At 41.6% G+C, this 25,458-nt stretch overlaps 1 protein-coding gene across 1 annotated transcript in view; it reads right to left on the bottom strand.

Annotated features, from left to right (window-relative positions):
* TMC3 (transmembrane channel like 3) overlaps positions 1–25,458 on the bottom strand; it is a 60,240-nt gene that overhangs the window by 31,794 nt on the left and 2,988 nt on the right. The window contains exons 4-8 of the mRNA XM_069958544.1: positions 9,078–9,159; positions 4,974–5,080; positions 1,334–1,432; positions 788–930; positions 23–170 (exon numbers count right to left, since the gene is read on the bottom strand). Of these exons, the coding sequence (XP_069814645.1) occupies positions 23–170; positions 788–930; positions 1,334–1,432; positions 4,974–5,080; positions 9,078–9,159 (579 nt within the window). The remainder of the gene's footprint in view (positions 1–22; positions 171–787; positions 931–1,333; positions 1,433–4,973; positions 5,081–9,077; positions 9,160–25,458) is intronic.

The following is a 25,458-nucleotide window of genomic DNA, read 5'->3' as shown; positions in this document are numbered from 1 at the left end:
AATTTTGAGATGAAGCACTCACTCTAATGCTATTAACTATGGCAGCAGTTTTGCTTTCAGCAGCTTCTGGATTCCCAATGAGATAATCCCATGCACAGAAGATTCTCCAGCAAAATGTGTAATTTTCATCTGATGTACTTGCCAAGCTCAGCCTCGAATTCTTTGCCATTCTAAGAAGATCAGAAAAGATTGTTTTATGCAGGTATTTAAAAATATAAGACTAGACAAGACTAGTAAATGGATTTCATGGTGGATAGTTACAGTATGTAAGAAGTAAGAATGATATGTTTTCAGTCTTTAAATATGCAGAACTATGTTAGTGTCATGGTAAAGATACTGTATCAATGACTTAGCTTCACCCTATTAGTCACCATTAGCTTTTACTTTCCAAAGTTAATACAGTAAAACAAAAATGGCAATTATTTGTGGCTTTGAGTTGTCCTTTTTTCTTGCAATTTTTACCTGTTTTTCCTAGATTCATAAATTGCAAATCTGCTTAGAAAGGTAACAATAAATCGGCAAAAGAAATGACAACCACTGTATGAGCTGTAGTGACTGTCATTCACTAGTGTTACTTTGCAAAAACATTACAGTATAGAAACAAATCTTTTCAGATTGCTATTTTTATATGATCCTCGAAGACTAATACTAGCAGTGATAATGCATAGTACTGCACTATAAAGCTATAGATTAAAGATAAGTGTCTATACAAGAGAGGAATAACGTTCCACTAGACCAACCCTTCTGTGACTTGGGAACTTGGTATAATATATAATTAAAAAATTACTTTCTTAACAGTGTGATGAAACTGTATGCAAAGACTGCCATTCCAACAAGAAAATATGCCAGCGGTAGGCGGTAGCCAGCTCGTCCTATTTTTCTTTCCCGTCCATAGTAGCCATAAAATAACACAGAGTATTGGAGATAACCCTATAAAAATAGACAAAGGTTAAACAATAAATTGCATATTAGTTATAAAAACAGTTAAAATAAGGTGTTCCTAAATCAGTGGGTGCTGCACTTGGCCGTATCCATCAGACACCCATCATAATAGCAGATACAATCTATGCTGAAGATGCATGTAGTCTAGCATATGTGCTTAGATCCCGTGTAATATTTGTAATATAAGCTTTTATTAAATAAATCTATTAATAATGCCTATCTTGGACATCTTGAGACTTTACAAATGGACCATTGTTGCTCAGAATCCATCAGCTGATGAAAATCATTTACAACTAATAGACAGCGTTAGCTAATGAAGTGGTCTCTCTGTATAAGCTATATGTCTTTTGCAGTGAGGAATGGCTTTAAAACATATAGATTAGAGTCTTGCCCCCAGTGACCAGATGGTGTTCAGGTCCTGTGCCGAAGAAATTTCCTTATCAGGGATTTTCTTGTTGACAGTGCTCCCAAACGGAGCGCCAGCTAGGATCTGTATAGGAGAGAAAAGTATATATAAAGAAGAATTATTAAGAGTTGGCGGAACATGAACTATTACTATAGAAGTGATACTGTCATCCCTTTTGTCATAAATGATGTTCTCAGCAACCTCAGTTAGAGCGCCTGCTGTACACTGCAAAATTACCTTTGTTAATAATGTCCTTTGCTGCTTTCATGAGCAAAAATGCATTTAGGTGATTCGCTGGTTAATATCTCATATTGTATTATATATTATATTTCAATTTACTAAAAAAATGCACAATAAGTTACAGGGGTTGTCCACTTAGACAAGCCAATCAAGGGAAGGGGGTTGCAAAGTCAACTTGCATTAAAGGGATTTTTCCAGGCATTTTACATTGATAGACTATTCACTGGATAGTCTATCAATGTCTGACCGGTCTGACACTTGGCACCTGCACTGATCAGCTGTTTGGCACAACCACAGCTCCAGCATATACACACTGAACAGCAGGAAGCAGTTGGCTCCATTCATTGTATAGTGACTGAGGCAGGTCATTGCATTGCAACTCGCATCCACTTCATTGGGAGATGAGTTGCAGTAACCTATCTGTCTGTCTTTCTATCTATCTTATGCTTGAGAAAGACGTCATTGAGACGTGGAAATGTTGCACAAATGTGAACTTTTACCTTCAATAAACACCGTTTGAACCACAGAACTTTGGAGTGCTGCAAGACTTCTGTTCTCAATCTATCTAATAATTTGAATAGTCCGCAGTACTCACTTGGATACGGTGAAGAAAATTTATTTTACATGTAGTCACATGTGTACAGCACAGCAAACGTGGATCAGGATGCTATGTTTCGGAAGCCAGTTGCCGCCATTTTCAAGCATCTGCAACTGGCTGCCGAAACGTTACATCCTGATCCACGTTTGCTGTGCTGTACACATGTGACTACATGTAAAATAAATTTTCTTTACCGTATGCAAGTGAGTGCTGTGGACTATTCCAATTATTGGATGTCTAATTGTCTGTGGTCAGGACATTTCTACTGGCACCCGTTACTACATATTGGAAGTGCTGCTCGATATCTGATCTATCTATCTATCTATCTATCTATCTATCTATCTATCTATCTATCTATCTATCTATCTAATTTCTGAAACCTTATACCACAGTTATTGATTAGTTGTCAGCATGCACTATAATTTTGTTACATTAGTATTTTGTGCACTTGATGCACTCCTGGTGTCAGATTATCACCATCACTATACTGTGTGTTGAGTTGTTCTAATCTGTGATGCTGAGATTTTTCAATGCTTTCTACTCCAGTGTGAAAATGACACACGTAACCTTCTTACATAACCCAAAGTAAGAAAAGCACTTATACTCACAGTGACAAGCCCCATCAACACAAGGACACAATCCAGGCAACAGACAGACCGAGCATCACATCTGTCACAGTGCAAGGCTCTATACCTCATACAGATGATAAATACCCCATGGCTTTTATAGAGGGTACAAATAGTGGTCAGGAGAGAATGTAATAAATCTGCTTGAGGTTTGTATCAGGAAAACGACTATAAGTCATTCACTAACTGATATGTCCAACCAGCAGTAAACCAGTGTTGACATGTATAAAGGAAGGCGCTTTGTTTCAATGTCTGTGTAAGGAATATAAAGACCTTATGTACATGCCATATTACAGCTTCCTACATGCTCTACATTTTACTGAGATGTAACACAGCGCCCATGACAGTCTATTAAAGAAGCATATGGAGGTTTTTCTGCATCGTTCATATAATAAAAATCATATTATGGAGGTTCTCCATAGAAAGTATCTCTATATTACAGTATGAGGAGTGTCTACAGCTCCATTATGTAAAGGTTAAGTGTTGCACTGTGCTCTGCAAGCAAACGACTTCGATTAAAGTAGTAGTTATATGGTTTAAATTTAAAGGGGTAGGCCACTTTATAGTAAAATTGCTCAGTGTATAGTATTAGTAAGTGAACTCATTGTATATACTGACAGCAGCTCCCTGTGTACCTCATAGAGCTAAAATCAGACTCCCCTCCTCCAGGCTGTACTGTCCTGCTCTGTGGTGAGTCTTTCTATAAGATGGCTGACATGGAGGAGCATGTGACCATGCCTCGCCTCCCAGTGTCCATCACTGAGCCTGTATATGCCTATGTTGGACACTGGGGGGTGGAGCATGGTCACATACTCCTCCATGTCGGCCATCTTATGGACAGAAACACCACAGAGCAGGGCAGTGCATCCTGAATGAGGGAAGTCTGATTTTAGCTCTATGAGGTACACAGGGATCTGCTGCCAGTATATACAGTAAGTACACTTACCAATACTGTACACTGAACCCTTTACTTTACTACAAAGTGGCCAACCCCTTTAATGTATGTGGTCATTGTCCAAAACTTTGTTAGCCACTCCTAGGGACCACTCTCTCCCTGCTGCACTGTGTATGCAATTGGTTCTTTCACGCTTGCAACTGAGGATCATAAGGTTTCCCTTAAAGTTATTGGCATAGCAGCCAAAAGGTATAGCAACCAAAAGCCTATACTAAATGCATGAGGCAACCCTATGATTAAAGGCCCTATTACCCGTAGAGATTATTGTGTAAAGATTCGCTATAACGTTGGATCGCTAGTGATAACTAGTGATGTAGTAGCAAACAATTCTGAGGTTATTACATTCACTGATTCCTGTTATGAACAATCATTTTTGCTTTGGTATATGGTCACTAGTCGTTCCTCAGGACAACCCACACAACATGTTATATCTATAAACGACTTATTAGATGAATAGATATGCACACGGTTGTCCGTTGGTTGATCCTTGGGTGTTATTACACGGGCAGATAATTGCAAATTTTTGGTTGTTATATCGAATTTTTAACCGATAATCGCTCTGTGTAATAGGGTCTTAAGGTGGAACAGCCTGAGGCCGGCAGACACAGTAAGACAGGAAATTACTTTGGCACACCATCATTCTAGTTGAGCCTCGGGAACGTATCATGTATTGCTCAGAAATTTTGTGCCACAGTGTGAAAAATAAAAGTTAATTGTTCAATTAAAATGTGACATTTAGAGGAGGAGAACTCATACTTATGTATAGAGACATACTAGGCTCTCATGGAGGTTCTCAGGTCTCTACAGATACTTATGGGGAGTCTTATTCCATACAAATTTAGCAGAAAAAAATAAAATCATGTGCCGCCAGACTTCCTGTATACAGAGCTGTATACATGGCACCACATGGAGCCGGTATGGCATTACATGAGCTTGAATGTTTCATGTTTGGGTGGTGCTATCTACTGAGAAATGTTCCAGTATTATTGCCTGTCTGGTCCCCCAGTGCTCATAGATAGAAGTGTCACTATATATCAAATGTATTAGATTCATAGTAACATGTTCCCTTCACCATTAAAAACGAACCCCTTCACCATTAAAAACTAACATAACCCACATTCATTTGTTCTTTCCTTAGTTTCCCTATTTGTAAAACATCAGACGTTATTCGCCTTCAGCCCCAATGTTGATTCACGTACTTCATACCTCTGGTAAAACCACAAAGGCTCCAGTCATAATAGTAAGGACAATATTGATTCCAAATAACCATCGTAAAAAGATAAAATATGAGGCGACACCTGAGCCAAAATGACCTGCAATAGCAAAATAAGATGGTATACATCAATTGGATTGTAGTCACTAAGCTAGAAGTTTAATTGGACATGCAAAAGTCTGTCGGTGTTATGTCACTAGGCTTATACAGTGAAACGTCTCTAAAAGGGAAGGTTGAGAAGATCTAACCATTATCCAGACCAGATTTTGTGTGATGGATTTCCAGTCCACCATACTGTACATTATGCATAGTGGCAATTTTCTTTGAGAAGACCACCCCCATGGAAGAGCACTTTACAATGTTATTATGGGTGGTCTTCTGCAAGAAGAGACTGTCAATGCAATGTATAGTGTTGTGGTGACCTCTGTATTGCAGAAAATTTGTGATGGGGGTACTATGGAGAAAAATGTTTGTTTTTGTTTGTTAAATCAACTGGTGTAAGAAAGTTTTATAGATTTGAAAAATACTTCTATAAAAAAAAAAGCCTGAAACTTCCATTACTTATCAGCTGCTGTATTCCCTGCAGGAAGTGCATTCTTACACAGTGTTCTCTGCTGCCACCTCTGTCTGTGTCAAGACCTGTACAGAGCAGTAACAAATCCCCATAGAAAACCACTCCTGCTCTGGACAGTTCCTGACACACAGGGGTGGCATCAAAGAGTTAGACTGCACTTCCTACAGGACATAAAGCAGCTGATAAGTAGGAGAGGCTTGAGTTCTTTTTTTTTAATAGAAGTAAACTACAAATCTGTATAACTTTCTTACACCAACTGATTTAAAAAAATATTTTTCTCTCCAGAATAACCCTTTGAAGCCAGGTTCAGACTATGTAACTGTGCGGCTGTATTTGCGGCTGTAATTGTGCGGCGGTATTTTTGGTGGTTCATGCGTACGCTGGAAAGTATAGGATATACGGCTGCACAGTGCACACTATGAATCTACGGCCCGATCGTAAACGGACCCATAAAAAATGAACAAGACCATTGTTTGCGGCTGGACATGCAGCCGAGGATTGACAAGCGGTCCGTACGGAGTACTTCAAAAATAGCCGGCAATGATGCCGAATGCCGATGCCTCTAATAGTTAATATATTAAATTAACAAAACACATTTTCTTTGTAATAAAATCCCTTTCGTTGGTCAATAATTTAATTCTAACGAATCCATCATTTTGCAATTAAATATACTGTTAAAATAGATATATAAATAAATGTATATTTATATATATATTTATTTTTTGACAGTATATTTAATTGCACAATGATGGATTCGTTAGAATTAAATTATTGACCAACGAAACTGAATTTATTTCATCGAAAATGTGTTTTATTAATTAAATATTAATTAGTACAGGAAGCTCCATAAGCCGTTAATTCATATTGCCGGCAAAAGAGCATTCTGTACTAATCATCACTTTACTTTAATGAAAACATCAAATGTTTCTTCTAATTATGTTATCACAATAGCATTATTAGAAGAAACATTTAGAATTATATGTGCGCTCAGCTGATTGGCTGATCGGCTCAGCGCACATATAATTAGCGGGTCCGCAGCACAGTGACTTCATTGTGCTGCGGACCAGCGAAGAGGACACATCGGGGTGAGTATAAAGCTCTCCCCACCCCCTCCCCAGCACTGCACCCCTCCCAGCAAGGAAGGGGGGGGTCAGTTAACCCCTTCCTTGCTGGGATGGCTGCAGTCTGACATCAGTCTGGCCCCCAAGGGGTTAAGGGGGATGCAATACATCCTCCCTTAACCCCTTGGGGGCCAGACTGTAAGCAGCGATCTGTAAAGATGCTGCATACTCTAAGGTGCACAACACCACTCACAATGATGGGTGTTGTGCTCCTGTTTGTGTGTTTTTTGTGTGTTTCTCCCTTTTTGTTTTTCAGATATCGGTATCCTGTGGATTACGTCGGATTCCGTGGACTACGTCGATGACCAGCGTTTTTTTATTTTATTTAGTTTTAAATGGTCAATGAGGGGTGTGGGGGTGTTTTTATTTGAATAAAAAATTTTTTTAACTTGTGTCTTGTCTTTATTTCTTTACTTTACAGACTTAGTAGTGGAAGCCGTCTAATAGACGGAATCCATTACTAAGTTGGGGCCTAGTGTTAGCCGGTATAAAATGGCTAACACTAACCCCCTATTATTACCCCAGTACCCAATGCCACCAGGGGTACTGGGAAGAGCCGGGTGCCAGTGGTCCCGGAGCGTCAAAATCGGCGCTCCTGGATCGGGCGGCAGCAGGCTGGTAAGATTTAGGCTGGGGAGGGCCTAAACCAATGGTTCTTCCCACCCTGGTGTTACCAGGCTGCTGTCGTTTGGTTTTTAACCCGGCTGGTTATAAAAATAGGGGGGACCCTATGCGTTTTTTTTAATTATTTATTTATTTAAAAAAAACGCATAGGGTCCCCCCTATTTTTATAACCAGCCGGGTTAAAAACCAAACGACAGCAGCCTGGTAACACCAGGGTGGGAAGAGCCATTGGTTTAGGCCCTCCCCAGCCTAAATCTTACCAGCCTGCTGCCGCCCGGTCCAGGAGCGCCGATTTTGACGCTCCGGGACCACTGGCACCCGGCTCTTCCCAGTACCCCTGGTGGCATTGGGTACTGGGGTAATAATAGGGGGTTAGTGTTAGCCATTTTATACCGGCTAACACTAGGCCCCAACTTAGTAATGAATTCCGTCTATTAGACGGCTTCCACTACTAAATCTATAAAGTAAAGAAATAAAGACAAGACACAAGTTAAAATTTTTTTTTATTCAAATAAAAACACCCCCACACCCCTCATTGACCATTTTATTAAAAAAAAAACATTAAAAAAACGCTGGTCATCGACGTAGTCCACGGAATCCGACGTAATCCACAGGATACCGATATCTGAAAAACAAAAAGGGAGAAACACACAAAAAACACACAAACAGGAGCACAACACCCATCATTGTGAGCGGTGTTGTGCAACTTACAGTATGCAGCATCTTTACAGATCGCTGCTTACAGTCTGGCCCCCAAGGGGTTAAGGGAGCATGTATTGCATCCCCCTTAACCCCTTGGGGGCCAGACTGATGTCAGACTGCACCCATCCCAGCAAGGAAGGGGTTAACTGACCCCCCTTTCCTTGCTGGGAGGGGTGCAGTGCTGGGGAGGGGGTGGGGAGAGCTCTATACTCACCCCGATGTTGCCTCTTCCCTGGTCCGCAGCACAATGAAGTCACTGTGCTGCGGACCCGCTAATTATACGTGCGCTCAGCCGATCAACCAATCAGCTGAGCGCACATATAATTCTAAATGTTTCTTCTAATAATGCTATTGTGATAACATAATTAGAAGAAACATTTGATGTTTTCATTAAAGTAAAGTGATGCTTAGTACAGAAAGCTCTTTTGCCGGCAATATGAATTAACGGCTTATGGAGCTTCCTGTACTAATTAATATTTAATTAATAAAACACATTTTCGATGAAATAAATTCAGTTTCGTTGGTCAATAATTTAATTCTAACGAATCCATCATTGTGCAATTAAATATACTGTCAAAAAATAAATATATATATAAATATACATTTATTTATATATATATTTATTTTAACAGTATATTTAATTGCAAAATGATGGATTAGTTTAAATTTAATTATTGAGGCACTTTATTACAACGAAAATGTGTTTTATTATTTTAATAGATTAACCATGAGAGACATCGGCATTAGTGCAGAGGATCGCAAACCCCGGTAATAGCAATTCATGTAAACTGTGTTCTCTGCTTTCCCAGATGCATCCAGAGGTGTTTGCATCACTTTCTTAAGATTTTATTTGTTATTTTTAGTTGAACCAGATTTCCAAGTAAATGACCGTATGTTTTGAGCCGCATGTCTATTTTTTCCCACGGCCGGAGTTTCATCCGCACATTTACAGCCGCATAAAAAATACAGCCGCACAGTTACATAGTGTGAACCTAGCCTAAATGTCTGCAATGAGAAGGGAATGGATCTGTAAAGTCTTTGTAACAAAAGGCAAAGTCACAATTCAGTATACTTACTCTCAATCTTCTTTATTCTCATTTCCCAGGGAATAAATAGAACAACAAAGTTGTAAGACAGGCGACTTAATTTTTTCCAAAGCTGCAGCAAGAAATAATGAATATTTAGTGATTACAATTGCTGCCCTAACAATGGATGTATTGTATGAATAGATCATGTGTTAAACAACTGAATCTTTACAGAATTACAGTCATTTTAGTTAAGGCGAGAAAAGAATGAGGACAATTGACCCAGTCCACTTGTATGCATAGATGAGATCTAACAGTAATAAGTTATTCAGAATGTCTTTGTAGTTTCAACTCTCGGGTCCTTTCTGATAACTGTCCAATAAAAGTCATGAATAACCAACTATTATTTCCAATAAAGCACTTGTATGAATATTATATAGAGCCAGACAATAAAGAACATAAAGAGGAAATGGGATGCTGACTGAATAACTGATGTACCGAGTGTTCCAGACCTTCAGTCAGGTCACATAAAAAGAGGAGACAGGTTAACCTTATGGTACTTTTACACTGAGCGATAATTCGCCCGATCGCAGGATTAACGATTTTGAATGAACAATGTTTTTTTTATAACGATCAGCGTTTAGACGGAACGATACATCGTACGGAAAATTCGCTTTGTGATCGTTTTGCGATCGCTTAAGCCAATCTCACACATACAGTAGGTGAAATCGCTGAAAGACTGTTTACACTGAACGATCTGCCAATTTTTTGCGAACGATCAACAATGATTTGAGAACATGTTGAAAGATCAAAATGAACGATTTGTTGCTTATCGTTTGATCGTTCGCTGCGTTTACACGTACGATTATCGTTCAAATTCGATCGTTATCGTGCAAAAACGAACGATCAATCGTTCCGTGTAAAAGGACCATTAGACTAGACCAGAGCTTCTCAGATTTTTCTACTAAAGCCTCATCGAACAGTCCAGAGTGATGCCTGGGCCTCACCACAAAGCCCAAGAGGGTGCTGGGGCCTCACTACCTATGGTGGAAGGCCATGCAACAATTAGGCATGTTGCTTAGTAGATGTTTAAGAACAGCATGAGGTAGAGGTGGTCGGGTGGAAATTTGTACTCGCTCTTTGGTGTGGCAGGGTGCTAGTGGGTAAAAGAAATCTCTTGATGTTTATGATTAGAACACAGACTGGGTTTGCGCTATGGGCAGAGGAGAATGGCAGATGTTTTAAGAATGTGGATGGATCTGACCGCACGATTATCATACCACACTGGGCTGGTTGAAAAGTTCTTGTTAGAGATGAGTGAATCTGACGAATTCTGATTTGCAGCGAATTGGGCATTAAATTTGCTTTGTCGTGATTCACATATTCGCCAGATTCGCTTCACAAACTCTGCACATATTAGCTTACAGAATTGTCTTTTGGCGGGGGCAAGGGATTATCCATAATCTCTTGCACTTGTCCAATCAGCTGAAACCCCCACTGTGATGTCTGCACCTCCCCTTCACTCTCTATATAAGGTGATTGGCTTCCTGGAGGCGGCCAGTCAGCTGTGTGTAGTGGAGAGAAGGTTGCAGCAGAAAGTTAGGGACAGAGAGGAGAGGATAGGAGGGGGGATTGTGGGTCATTTTCTGTGGGACCAGTGAAGCCATTGTCCAGCATACAAGTCACTGGGTTGCTGGGTGTGCATTATACCAAGTAACTGGGTGCTGGGTGTGCATTATAGGAAGTAACTGGGTGCTGGGTGTGCATTATAGGAAGTCCCAGTGAACACAGTGTCCATCTTAATAACTCACTGAGTGCTCATTTACCAATGTCCACTGCTGTCCTGAGAGAAAATTGATATTACGCCGCTGATCCACCAACGTCCGCTACTGTCCATAGCGGACACGGAATGATTGACAGACTGATTGACATTTAAAAAAAAATAAAATTTTTCAGTTATGTCACAGCAACAGCTGCTGAAAAAAATTGCCACTCTGTAATAGTCCCACTATTGTAGCTACTATAGTTTGCCTGTTTTAATAAAAATTTGTTTGTATGCGAATACTCACGAACTTTGCAAAACAAATTTTTGAGTAATTGGCTCCTCTCTAGTTGTTGTATTTGGATTATGTTGTTTAATTTTTTTTTTTATGTTATCTGTAACTTGATTCTGTCTATTCTTGAGGTGTTGAGTGGCCAATGTTTGTTCTTGGTCTATGTTTAAAGAAAATGTGAAAAACGTTAATAAAAACTTTAATTTAAATCTGATTAAAATAAAAAAAAAACATGTTGCTAAAGGCTCTATCACACGAACCAATTATCCGACGTATTGGATAATTTTCGGCCATTACGGTCAATAGTCGCTTTGTGTAATTAAAGGCAACGATCAGCCGACATGTACGATGTCGGCTCATCGTTGTCTTTCAACCTCTTTCAACATGTTGAAAGACTAATGACAAGGAAAGCAATGATCTGCCGTTATCGCTCTGTGCAACAGAAGCTGCGGCAGCCGACCTCGGCTATCTCCTGTGGTCTTTAGATCATCCAGGAGCCCCTCCCGCAGCTCCCCGCAGCCCCCCTGCACTTACCCGCTTGCTGTGGGTGTGTGCAATAGCATGGGCAGCAAGCGGGAATGAGGAGCAAGCGAGTGGTCACCTGACCAGTCGGCACTCACTTGCTCCTGCTGATCCCCCCGTGTAATAGGGGCTTTAAGGGCTCTAATTTTGGCTTCTATATTTTTTATGCAATAAAAATAGTAAAAGTACTAAATGCACTGCATATATGCCGTTTTTTTCGGTACCTGATATCTGGCATGTTGGTAAATGTGTCCCATTGGATTTTTAGAAAGGCTATTGTATGTTTTCACATAAATTGTGTGTGATATGTATGCATTGTCTAATCTGCTCCGTTACTTTTCTTTAAAACCCCCCTATGAAGGAACCCCCCTCTCCATGAATCTAGAAAAAAAGTGAACTTATGTAATCTCTCCGAGACCCTTTTATGTTTTGTATGGTGGTTTTATGGTTTGGCTGGTTGCTCGGGTGAATTGGTAACAAATGATTTTACATCAAGGTCAACGTACTGGACAATTACCTGTCCCAGCATTACTACAACACTGCTGTAAGAGACTCTCTTCTGAATTACAGACTAGAGACCTTGGGCTTTTAACAAATTAACCTCTGTGCCTGCAGCGCACTGTATACATGCCTTTTTAATACACAGACATGTTAAGAAAAATGGTCTACTTGTTCTTTTAAGGAGCTTGATGAATTACTTGCATTATGACCAAAAGGCGTAACTTTAGCAGATCAATACTTAATTAGCCGTAATTGTTGTAATTAACCTCTTATTGTAATACCAAGGCCTTACGGGTATAGGCATGCAACATTTATAAATGAGCCATTATACCTAGCTCTGGATAATATAACTCTAAGCTGTGTAAAAATGGTTTAGGTGTAATATTATCTTTTAGCTTGTAAGCTTATAAAATGCATTCTGAATGTCCTCAGAGCTTTTCACTTTGTTCACAATTTGTTTAATTTTTCAGCCTTGTGTTAAAATAAGAATATATATACTGTGTATATATATATAATATATAGATAGATAGATAGATAGATAGATAGATATAGATATATATATATATATATAGATATTCACATTTTCTCTTATCATTCTGCACTAAGTATCCCATAATGAGAATTTTAGAAATGTGTGCAAATTTTTAAAAAGGGTTAAAAAAATTCAATTCTATATGGAGATCTTTGAGATGTTAAAGGACAAGTGCCATGAAAAACTTTTTCCCAGTAATTGAAGCACATTACAAAGTTATATAACTGTGTAATATGCTTCAATCACCTATCTGCCTCCCTTCCGTGTCTTTTCCCCCCTCCACCCCCCACCAGGAAGTGTCCTAACTCACACAGACCTAATTACTGTGGTCACCATCACCAAGCTCTTTCAGCTCCTTCTCCTGTTACACTAGCCTCCCCCTCCCCTGCCTTGTCAGGTGACAGGCTTGCTAAGCTCCCATTGGCTGAACAACTGCAAGCCATCACTTGGACTGGGGAGGGGAGGCTGCTGTAACAGGACCTAGCCCAGCCCTCCTGCTGATGACTCATCCTCACAAGAAGGAGCTGCCTGGTGACGGTGACGGCAGTAATCAGGTCTGTGAGTTAGGACACTTCCTGGTGGGGGGTGGAGGGGGGAAAAGACAGGGAAGGGAGGCAGATAGGTGATTGAAGCATATTACACAGTTATATAACTTTGTAATGTGCTTCAATTACTGGGAAAAGATTTTTATGGCACTTGTCCTTTAATTATTCATAATTGGGATCATCTGTTATAAATTTAGTTGATTGGGCAGGATTTGGAAGGAGACAGCCCTGTCTATATAAGGCCATCAGTGCAGCCAATCACTGACCTCAATGGTCTTATGCCACATACTGAGAAGGCCAGTGATTGGCTACAGAGTGGCCCCCTCCCGGACCCACAATGACACTGTCACCCCCTACTGCTAGCTGATAGATAAGAAACTATTAGCTCACTACCAGCTACAATGACAGAACATTGCAACATCACCAAGCCTGCTACCCAAGACCCCAAGGAACACAGGGGGATATTTATCAAACATGGTGTAAAGTGAAACTGGCTCAGTTGTCCCTAGCAACCAATCAGATTCCACCTTTCATTTTCCAAAGAGCCTGTGAGGAATGAAAAGTGGAATCTGATTGGTTGCTAGGGGCAACTGAGACAGTTTCACTTTACACCATGTTTGATAAATCTCCCCCACAGTCCGTATACGGCACACACTACAACATTAAAACAGCTCTGCCCACACACATAAATCAATATAGATATTAAATAAGTCCCCCTACCAGCAAGAAAATACATAAGGCTAGGTTCACACTGCGCCAGAGGCCTTTGTCACAGAACAAAAGCACACAAAAAAGATTCATGCAGCAATTTTATGTTGTATAAGACTCATGTAAAATGATGGACATGAACAGAAACAAACCCCATTAAAGTCAATCCATCCAGCTCTATTTACAGTACCATTGCCAAAAGGAAACTGCAACTGAGTCCTGAAGGGAGCCTTTAATGTAGTGTGAACCTAGCCTGACTTCCATCCCATATATACAGACTTATTCCACTAGAATACCATTTTCATTAACCTAAAAACTATAAAGTACTAGTAAAGTACTTCTGCATATTGGAGTCTGTTACTATTCAAACTCCCTGTTAATGAGTGCTGTTGGGTTATCATATTGTCATTATGTGATGCAGTTGAGTGCTGTAGTAGCTTCTTTACCATGATACCTTATTATTATAGCCAGTTCAGATCACATCTGCTGCCTAGTAATCTTTAAAGGCAAATTGAGTGGGGAGTAGTGGTTCCGGTGCGTCATGAGGTAGGACGCACGGCGCCTTGCTCCTCCCCCGCTCCTCCGGACTCTGTCTGCCTCCCTATGTGCCGCTCTGGATTTGCCTGACTGACCATGAGAGGGCCCCTTCGGCTGGGCTGCCTTGGATGAAGCCGGTCTGAAGGTGGAAATAAAGTAAGATGCAGTGGAAGCGCTGCGGCATGTGGAGACCGACTGATGCTGGACGTTCATTGATAGAGGTATTAACCTGCGCGGCCGGACAGGCGCGGTATAGGACAGCTAAAAGCACGTGACCGCTCATTGGAGTATGAAGGTCCCCTGCTCCGGCTGCGTGTGCGGTCTTCGTCCTGGAGGTGCTTCTCCTCGGTCACGCTCTCTCCTATTCGGGACTCTGTGAGTACAGGGCTGCTCTAGCCGGTCGTGGTATGAGAATGGATTTTTGAGCTATGTCCCTTTATCTTGTGATGGCGGGGGCGATCTCCGGCCGGGGGTTCGGTAGGGGCTTGCTGGCTGTGATGCGGGATCCCCAGATTTAGCTCTCTGCAATGAACTGTTTTTATCTTTGCCTGATTTGGACTGTGGATTTGGGGGTGAACTCCATCTGCGGGCCTGAGTGATTTTTTACTATGCTGTAAGGGGAGAAGCTTATTTTCCCTGTTTTATTTATCAGGCTGGTCTTCTGTGGTGCAGGACATCCCTGTCCTAGAGTGATATCTCTCTGTCCTCCCTCAGCTCCCTCAGGTACTCTGAGAATAATACTCTATGTTAGTTTGGTGATTGAACACCTGTTTTTGTGCTTCTATTATTTCAAATGCTCCTTCCTCTTGTTTCCTAGATAGAACAGCTGGGAAAGTGATCTGCCTAGTTACAATGGCCCCTAAAATGGCGCAAAAAAAAATAGGGAGCAGTGTCTCCCCTAAAATGGATAAATTTTTGAACTCCCCAGTTGGAGGTGGGAAAACTCGCAATCACCCACTTGCCTCCCCACTGGTTGAAAAGGCTACCAAGACAGGGTCTAGGTTTGACGTCCTGCAAGAGGAGGGGGAGGAGCCCCAGGGGTCGCTGGAGCCGGATAATGAGGCGCCAAAAATTACGTTGGATAAAATCTTTGATGAAATAAGAACTTGTAATAAAGCGGTGTCGGACTTATCTTTAACAGTTGGGGCCCTCTCATCTGATATCGGTCTTATTAGAGGGGACATGATTAAAATTAAAGAGAAGGTTGTGGACTGTGAGAAAGCTATTTCCCCCTTGGAGAAAGGGGTTGTGGATTTACAGAAAAAGGTCCAAGATATCTCGCAACAGTTGATGACTTCTCAAGACAGGATTAATGAAATGGAGGACCGTTCTAGAAGGTCAAATGTGAGAGTAATTGGCCTCCCTGAGGGGGCGGAGGGGAGTGACCCTATCAAGTTCTGCACAACCTGGCTGGAAGAGGCATTTGGCAGAGACGTTTTCTCACGTTTTTTTGCGCTGGAGAGAGCGCATAGAGTGCCGTTTAGGCCTTTGCCACCTGGAAGTCCCCCTAGGACTATGATTTTTAAAACCATTTGTTCTGGTGACAGAGATGTATTACTTAAGCTGGCTAGACAGGAACAAATAACCTATAATGGGGCGAAGGTCGCCTTCTTTCCGGACTTTTCTAGGGCTACCCAGAAGAAGAGGCTTGCATTTCGGGATATAAAAAAAAGACTCCATCAGGCGAACATTTCTTTCTCCTTGATTTTTCCAGCCAAGCTTAGAATTATCCATAAGGATGTCACTCATTTCTTTTCTGATCCTAGTGAAGCTCTTAAATGGCTAGATAGTGAGGGTTATTGATTCTGTATTACAATTGCCATTTTTGCATATCCTAGTGTATATCCTGCTGGAGGCGGGTGGAGAACGGGAGGAGAGGGGGGGGGAGTGGGGAGTTGGTATACGGAATGGGAAGAGTCCCTCTGGCTTTTAGGAGCACGGAGAGACAATTAGGGGGTTGGGGGTTTGGGTGGGGGAGGGGGAGGGATGGAGGTCTTGGGTGGGGGGGATGGAGTGGGATGGCAGATGAGGGAGGGGGGAGGGGGAGGGATAAGGGTATTGGGAGGGGGGGTGGAGAGCGATGGCAGATGAGGGAAGGAGTTTTTTTTTTTTTTTTTTTTTTTTTTTTTTTTTTTTTTAGAATATGACGAGCTGTAAAATTTATTGTTGGAATGTGAGGGGGATGGGGGAGGGATCTAAGAGATGCGCTATATTTGATAGGATCAATCTGCATTTACCTGCCATAGTTTGTTTACTCGAAACTCATTGTACTCGAGAGAACCTGTATAAACTTCGGCGAAGATGGGCAGCTATGGAGTTCCACTCCACCTTTTCCAGCTTCTCGTCTGGAGTATCTATCTATATACACAAAAGTATTGTGTTTAGTGTTATAAGTAAAAAGATAGATAGTAAGGGAAGATATATTTTTTTGCATTGCAAGTTGTTTAATGTGGAAATGATTCTGGCGTGTCTCTATATCCCTCCTCCCTTTTCCCTACATGTTCTGATTCAGTTAACTGAGTTTGTGGACGGAAGGGGTTCCCTGCCATTGGTTATTTGTGGGGACTTTAACTGTGTGATGGACCCCCTCCTTGATAGAAGAGGAAAGCCCCAGAAGGTTGGACAACGTACCCTTTTGGCTAAAATGGTGGAAGAAGCAGGGTGGTTGGATATATGGAGGGAATTATATGGGGAAAAAGGGGTGTTCTCTTGTTTTAGTAGCTCCCACAAGTCTATCTCCCGCATAGATCTTGCTCTCTGTAATCAGTTATTACTTAACTGGGTACACAGACTGGGGTATGAAGCAAGGTCCATTTCAGATCATTCACCTATGGTCTTGGTCCTGAATGGCCCCTGGATGCAATTGGGTCCCAGGAAACCATTTAGGCTCAATCCCCATTGGCTAAATATAATTGATAATAAGGAACAGATAAAAAGGGAGCTAAAAAGTTTCTGGGAGATTAATCAGGGCTCCGCTAAGCCTCAAATAGTTTGGGACTCCATGAAGGCGTTCCTGAGGGGACTCTTGTTTCGGGAAGTTAAAAATTGTAAAAAGATCTTTAGGGAAAAAGAGGATAAGTTACAGGGAAAGGTTTTGGAAGTTGAAGAGCAGTTTAGCAGAGACCCCTCGAGGCAGTTAGGTGTAGAGCTTGAAAAAGCTCAAGGAGAGTACTCCAACTTCCTGAGGGAGAAAGCTCAGCAAAAAAACTTTTTTAGAGGCCAAACTCAGTTCTTGGAATCGGGTAGACCGGGTAGATGGCTAGCACGTAATATTTCCCCGCAGGAGAATAAAACCTTTATATCACGTTTATATGATAAGCAAGGGGAATTAACAGGGGATAGGGATAGAGTTCAATCTATTATTTATAATTTCTATAGTAACCTCTACGCTTCTAATAGTAGGATAACACCTGAAGAGGTGGACAGCTTTTTGCAGCAAATTCCATTTCCGAAATTGGATCCCTCACTGAGATCGGAGTTGAACAAGCCGATCTCTGTGGGCGATCTAAAACAGGCAGTAAATGCTTGCTCTGGACAGTCCGCCCCTGGGACGGATGGTCTCCCTTTTAAGATATATCAGGAGTTTGCAGATATTCTCCTCCCGGCACTGTCCTATACGTTTAATGAATCCTGTTTGGATGGATTGCTCCCCAGCTCCATGAGGGAGGCTGGAATTATTTTAATTGAAAAAAAGAATAAAGAGCCCAATAGAATAGAGTCTTTCAGACCAATATCGCTGCTTAATACTGATTATAAAATCTTGGCGAAGGTCCTGGCTATTCGCTTAGCTAAGGTTGCTCCGATCCTTATTAGGGAGCAACAGACGGGGTTTATACCCGGCAGACTTATATTTGACAACTTAGCCAGGGTCTTTGCCAATATTCAGCTGGGGGAGGGGGGCCCCCACTCCATCATGTCCCTAGATGCCATGAAGGCCTTTGACATGGTGGAGTGGGGGTTCCTTTGGAGGGTTTTAGGAGCATTTGAGTTGGGAGGGGACTTCGTCAGATGGATAATGTTACTCTATACTCAGCCAAGGGCACGGGTCCTGTATAACGACACTACGACTGAGTGGTTTGACCTATCTAGGGGAACCCGGCAGGGATGTCCTCTCTCACCCCTGTTATATGCTTTCTATATTGAGCCATTGGCAATTAAGGTGAGACAGTCTGAAGAGATAGAGGGATTTGGTCTGGAGGGCTCTAATGAAAAACTGCTTTTGTATGCAGACGATATTTTGTTGTTCCTGAGGGGTGGGGAGCGGTCCGTCCATAAAGTAATAGATTTAGTTTCGGGGTTTGGAGCGGTGGCAGGGCTCCAAATTAACTGGGAAAGGCAAATTGAGCTCCATATGTCTGTTTAGCCGCACTGATGCCAAAAGTGAGAAGTTAAATAGGTTTTCCATTACTATCAATATCACATTTAGGCTATGTTCTTTTTAAGTAAAATAACTACCGTTGTTTTAAAAATGACAGACGTTATTTTTTAATGGCAGCTGTCAATAATTTTTTAAACCAAACAAGACATTGTGGGACTCGGCACCACCCCAGACGAACAGCAGTTGAAGTGTGCTACATTTTGTCTTAGAAAGCAGAGCCACCAGCTTACACACCCATTACAATACTATTAAGGGGTCGAGCAAGGCCTGGTAAAGCAGAACAATGGGGGTTTTAGTTGTTGTACCTCCTCTGTTCTAATACTTAACTTATACTAAGAATTGACCTTAAATATGGCAAAATATTCTGGAAAACCCTACGTCACCATCATTTTCTAAAATACGTCACCAACATTTTCTAAAATACAATGCAAATTATCTACCAAACACACCTCACAAAGACAAAAGGCATCTAAAAAGGTGTGGCTAAGAAGTGCCCCACTTTGGGTGTAGCACATGTATGTCAGAACTGAAATGGTGTACAAAATAAGTGTGTTGAGCTTATGTTACCATGTGAACATTTATATAAATGTAGTACTATTTATGGCATCCAGCCGTTTGATGCATCCTACAACACTACTGTGTCATCTCATTCAGTATGTGCAGTTTACGTGCTACACAAGATCATTTAAAGGGGTTATCTGGGATTTTAAAATTGATGGCCTCTCCTCTGGATTAGCAGTTAGAAGGGGCTGCAGTGCTTTTTACAGGCTAGAGCCATGTTCACACAACGTATGTTTTACATAAATCACGGCCGTTGTTAATGCAATTTGCAACAACGGCCGTGATTCATGCAAAACATATGTTGCATTTGAATTAATGGAATCCCATCCAGAGCGTATACACAAAGGGGGACATTTATGAAATGTCTGCCCGAGGTGTACGCCAGGGAGAAGGTAAAGGTCTGCTCCTTCTCCCTGGTGTACACCTGCCATATGCCCCGCTCGCCCGATGGGCAGGCTGAGGTAGCTTGGGGGGGGCGTGACAAGGCAAGGAGGAGGCGTGGCCCCCCCGTGTCTCATTTATCATGATTTACGCCTGTTCGCAGGCGTAAATTATAATCCAAATCTAAAGAGATTTGGATTAGATTTAGTACACTGGGCGCATCTTCGGGCGCCCGGCAGAGAACCTGCTCCGGCCGCATGCTCCATTGTGTGCTGCAGTAAATTGGGATGCGGGTGCACACTGATGCGCCCTCATCCCAATTCATCAGAAATGAAGATCATCTGGCTGGTTCTGCAGTACCAGCTGGGATGATCTTCTCTGACACCGGCTGTTTTGTGACCGGCCAGGTCACAGAACGCCCGGTGTCTTACGCCATGTGAACATGGCCTAGAAGAGTAAATTAAAGGAGAAGTCCGTTGAAAATAAAAAGTCCCATGCAGGTGGGGGGAACATAATAAAGAATGTATACTTAACCATCCCAGTGCCCCCACAGCATTGCATTACTACTCCAGGACCCCTGCTGGTGTCCTGCTGTTCTTACTGCTGCAATGTCGTGACCCCCCTGGATTGCCCGCTCTGCCAGTCACTGACTGGCTGAACAGGCAATCCATCAGCCGGATTGAGTAATATGTGAACCCGGCCTTAGCGTTTTAACTGGAACTAGTACACTTTACACACAGCAATGCCTGCATTATTGTTGTACCATTGTGCAGTAAAGTGGTATTTAAACAGTGTGTGCATTGCATATTAATAGGCTATACACTATTAGGTGATATAGGTGATATAATTATTATCCTCAGAAAATGCATTTTCCAGAAGCATGTAGCAAACACACAAATTCCAGCAATCTCTCCTCATACAGCAGACTGGGGATTGCATAGGATAACGGCTCCATAAATCAACATGGGAAAGTTAATTAATTTTTACAGAGCTATTTCACATTTTATTGCGTGACTGAAGTATTTTAATTACACAAAGAATTAACTGCGGCCACTAACGGATTTAGAGTCTGCAGGATCGGGCTCTTTCATCTGCGAGCTGTGGTGTATTGGTGCTAAGGAGCAGTCAGCTGGTTAAATTGATGACATATAAATTACACATTGATGTCACTGTAAAGAGCCTGGACCAGCACTGATAAAGCTGTGCTAACTCTATATCCCGCTGATAGTGAGAAAGCTATGGGGTGTGCACAGGTTATGGACTCTAATAATGGGTTTAATGTAAGGTGCAGGTTTTATAACATCAAGTGGTAGGCATCCTAAATAATCCAAATGTTAAAGTTGGCTATTATTACACTATAAATACTAAGATCCGTGGTGCCCAGAGATAATGAAGTCACTGCAGTGAAGCAGCAGATGAGCCGCACAGAAGTAATATTTGCATTATCTTACAAGGATGGGATTGGTATTTATCTCTTCTTTATTCACTTTATGATGTAATGTCATTTGTTAGATGTTAAGAACAAAAATTATTCTCTGTGAGGCTCTCCTTATCCTCAGACAAAACCGTGCTGATCTGTTTACTCATAGATCCCATTAAGGATCCCATTGACTTTTATAGGTGTTAATCATTTATTTTTCTGTCCCTGTACACTCGGCATTGTAAAGTGCTGAGGTATATGTTGGTGCTATATAAATATAAAGATTCCTATTAGTATTATTATTACTATTATCAATGTCTACTGGCCTTTGCAATGTATCGCTACTTTTACATAACGTAAGTTTCTTATTACTCACGGCATTTGTGGCTGATTTGCAGCAGCGGCCGTGATTAATACGAAATTTATATTGTGCTGCTGCCTATGGAATCACGGCCAGAGTGTATACACATAGGGGGAGAATTTTGAAAGAGTGTAAATATACACCTGGTGTAAACTGCCCCCAGCAGCCAATCACAGCTCAGCTTTCAGCTCTGGTAAAATATAAGAGGGTCTGTGATTGGTTGCTGTGGGCAGTTTACACCAGGTGTATATTTACACCCTTTCATAAATCTCCCCCATAGTATGCACTCCATCTGGGATTGCTAGCGGTCACACAAAATACTCACATGTCAGTTTTGTGCGGCCGTTATTCATTAAATAGCGGCTGCACTACCCTGACAGTGCAGACAATGGAGAGTGCGGCTCCAGACACACTTTCCATTCTGTATAATGGTTAATTGGGATGCGGGCGCACACGGTTGCAACCACATCTTAATTCAGCACAAATGAAAATCATCCGGCCAGTATTGCAGTACAGGTCGGGATGATCTTTACTAACACTGGCTATTCTGTTATCCGGACGGGTCACAGAACGGCCAGAGTTTAACGTAGTGTGAACCCTGCCTATTACTGTATATCTTAGTGCTACTTGTGTGGACTGATGCTTCACTGGGAGGGTTGTTTGTTAATATTTATAATATCAATAGGAATGGATGTACAAGACAAATGGAACTAAATAATTGTGTATTAAATCCTGTGCACAAAAGGGAAAAGCGATGCAAGAAAAAAAACATTCGGCAGTCCCAGAGTCCGCACCTCCTGTTCCACCCCTTCCCCGCCTCCCCTGGCGCAACAGGCAGAAAATTTCCAGATGCGAAAATTTATTCGCAAAACAGCAGTTTGTTAATAAATTTATTCACATATGGGCATTTTCCGCCAAAAAATAGGCAGTATATTGGAGCGTATATAGTCATAATACAGAATACCTCTGCATCAAACAGTGTCATCCACTACAACCCCATAGACACTTATGGGTGCTAAGAAATCTCAAAGCTCATATAGAGGCAGAGTATGTCACCTTCCATTAGTCCAGAACTGTATTTAAACAATTGCATACATCGATGATGTAAACTATCTCATAACAAGCTGAATAATTTATAAATAACATTGCACCCTTTTGACTGGAATACATCAGTTAAAAGTAAGGCTAGGTTCACACTGCATTTTTACAGTCTGTTTAACATATCCGTTTAATAGAAAATACAGATGCATTTGTGTGCATCCGTTTGGATCCATTTTTTAATTGACTTCCATTATAAAAAAAAATGGATCCAAACGGATGCACACAAATGCATCAGTTTTTTCCATTAAACAGGTATGTTAAACTGCAAAAACGCAGTGTGAACCCAGCCTAACATACTGGCCAAGATTTATTAATCTGTATATCAACCAATAGTGGCTCTGGTGAAATAAAAGTTGAGCTGTAATTGGTTTTCTCTGGGGAAATTACACTAGTTTTAGTTGCACATAGATTGATAAATCAGGGTCACTGCTTAAAAGATGTCAAATGGTGACTCCACCCCTAGAAATAGTTCTAGAAAATGTTCTAGAAAATGTTCTCTGCTTATGTCATCTGTGTTCCGGTCCATGTTTTCTCAGTTCTCCCTGCACTTTCCTTTCTGTGGTCTGTTCACTGATTGTTGTCTGCTGTGGTGTGATTGACAGGTCTCCTCACCTCTGGCTTTCTGTGATTTCTTGTGTGTTTCTCCTGCTCCACCTATCAGCTTGGAGTCCGGGACTTCTGATCCCTTATACCTGTGCCTCTTCCTTCACTCAGTGCTCTTGATAGCTAGATCCTGCCTTTCCTCAGATTGTCTGTATTCCTGGTTTCCTGATCCCTTGCTTGTTTATTACCTTCTTTGTCTTTTGGTTCAGTGTTCTCCTTTAGTCCTCAGTGTGCCTTGCTTGTCCTCAGTGTTCCTTGCCTTGTCCTCTAGTTATCTGGTTATTGTCTCTGGTTTCTGTTTCACTGTGTACCTTGTTTACTGTCTGTTACTGCGTATAGGTCCTTGTACCTTTTCCTTGTATCTCAGTTCCGTGTTTATTAGTGTTTCTGACCTGGATTTCATGACCTCGACTTTGCTTGTGGATTCTGACTCTGTACTTCTGCTGCCCGTTTGTTGCCTACCTTGCCCGCCAACTATTCTTTATTGTGTTAGTTTGTCTCGTCTTGTTTTGTGTTTCGCACTTACTGCAGCGTAGGGAACGCCGCCCAGTTGCGGACGGTCGTTTAGGGCCTGCTCTGCAGGTAGGTAGGGACAGTGTGGGGGGTCTTAGCCTTAGGGCCCACTTGTCCTGTGTCTCTGTGTTCCCAGGGGCCCTGACAGGGGTATTTCCATCTGAATTTGAATCCACTATTCATAGCTAACTGATTGTTAAAGGGGTTATCCAGCGCTACAAAAACATGGCCACTTTCCCCCTACTGTTGTCTCGAGTTTGGGTGGGGTTTTAAAACTCAGTTCCATTGAAGTAAATGGAGCTTAATTGCAAACTGCACCTGAACTGGAGACAACAGTAGGGGGAAAAGTGGCCATGTTTTGTAGCGCTGGATAACCCCTTTAAGGGTCTGACCACTGCTACTCCCGCCAATCCAGAGAATGGGGATACAATCATCCCTGTAATAAATTGGTCACTCACTATGGTAGACTGGACAAAAAGATCAGTCATGGCAGACCCAAGAAGTCCTTGATCTCATTACAGGGAGCTAATCCAGCCCCTATATTTCCAATGATGTGCAGTGCTTCTGTTTAAATGCTGCTGTTTTGACAGTGACATTTAAATAGCTAAATGACCGTTATCAGCATGTTCGCTGGTGTTGGTCATTAGCAGAGGGTCTCAACTGTAGCTTACAACTTGGCACCTAAAGTCCATGGAGTTTCTGGGCCATACTCCCCCTTCACATCGCTGATGTGAATTGAAGGGGGTTAAGCACACCTCCAGTAAAGATAACTTCCAAGGTAAAATAAGGAAAGTAGGTTATCTATATTTGCCATTTTTAACAATCCCTGATTATTGTTTTATAATTTGCACGCTGGTTTTAACCTGTTGTAATCCAGGCCAGGTTCATACTACGTATAACACCAGCCGTTCTGTGACCCGTTCTGGAATCCTGGACGGAGTTTATACTATGGGGGAGATTTATCAAACATGGTATAAAGCAACGGTAGCAACCAATCAGATTCTACCTTTCATTTTCTAAAGAGTCTCTGAGGAATGAAAAGTGAAATCTGATTGGTTGCTAGGGGCAATTGAGCCAGTTTCACTTTACACCATGTTTGATAAATCCCCCCCTATGTGTGTACACTACAGCTGGTATTCCCTCTACTTACAGCACAATGTAAGTTTAGTATTCATCATGGCCATTGTGTGAACATAGCCTAAAAAAGCTTGGTACATTAGCTTTTGTGTATCAGGCCGTTACATGCTACATGCTAGACTGAAAAGATTTGTTTAATTCCATAATCCATCCTCCCAATATAGTTTTTTTTTTAAACTCTAATATAGAACAAAATTAAAAATATTATCTGATCAAAAAAGTTGAATGAATCATTGATGTGTTCTGACTTTAACTATTCAGATACTGTGCAAAATGACACATTGCACAGCTGATGACCATTTTAATACAGACTGATGTTCTGTTCTATTCCCATGAATCACAGCAGATGCACCAGGAAATGGAACCTTCCAAATGAAACTTTCCATTAACAAAAATGAGCACACTGCAGGGAAACAGACACATGTGCCTATAATTAAGAGCCGGGCAGCTGCAATGGTAATTAACAAATAAGTCTCTTAATTAAATGATACGGAAACATGGCCACCCTACACTAACAGGTCACTTGAGTCGATGCTGCCATGTTGGTCATACGTCAGGTAGAAAGAGCTTGATAACCT

The sequence above is a fragment of the Dendropsophus ebraccatus genome, chromosome 1 (genome assembly GCF_027789765.1).
Source record: "Dendropsophus ebraccatus isolate aDenEbr1 chromosome 1, aDenEbr1.pat, whole genome shotgun sequence".
NCBI lineage: Eukaryota > Metazoa > Chordata > Amphibia > Anura > Hylidae > Dendropsophus > Dendropsophus ebraccatus.
The sequence above is the reverse complement of the archived record's forward strand: the minus strand, read 5'-3'. Positions and strand labels throughout refer to the sequence as shown.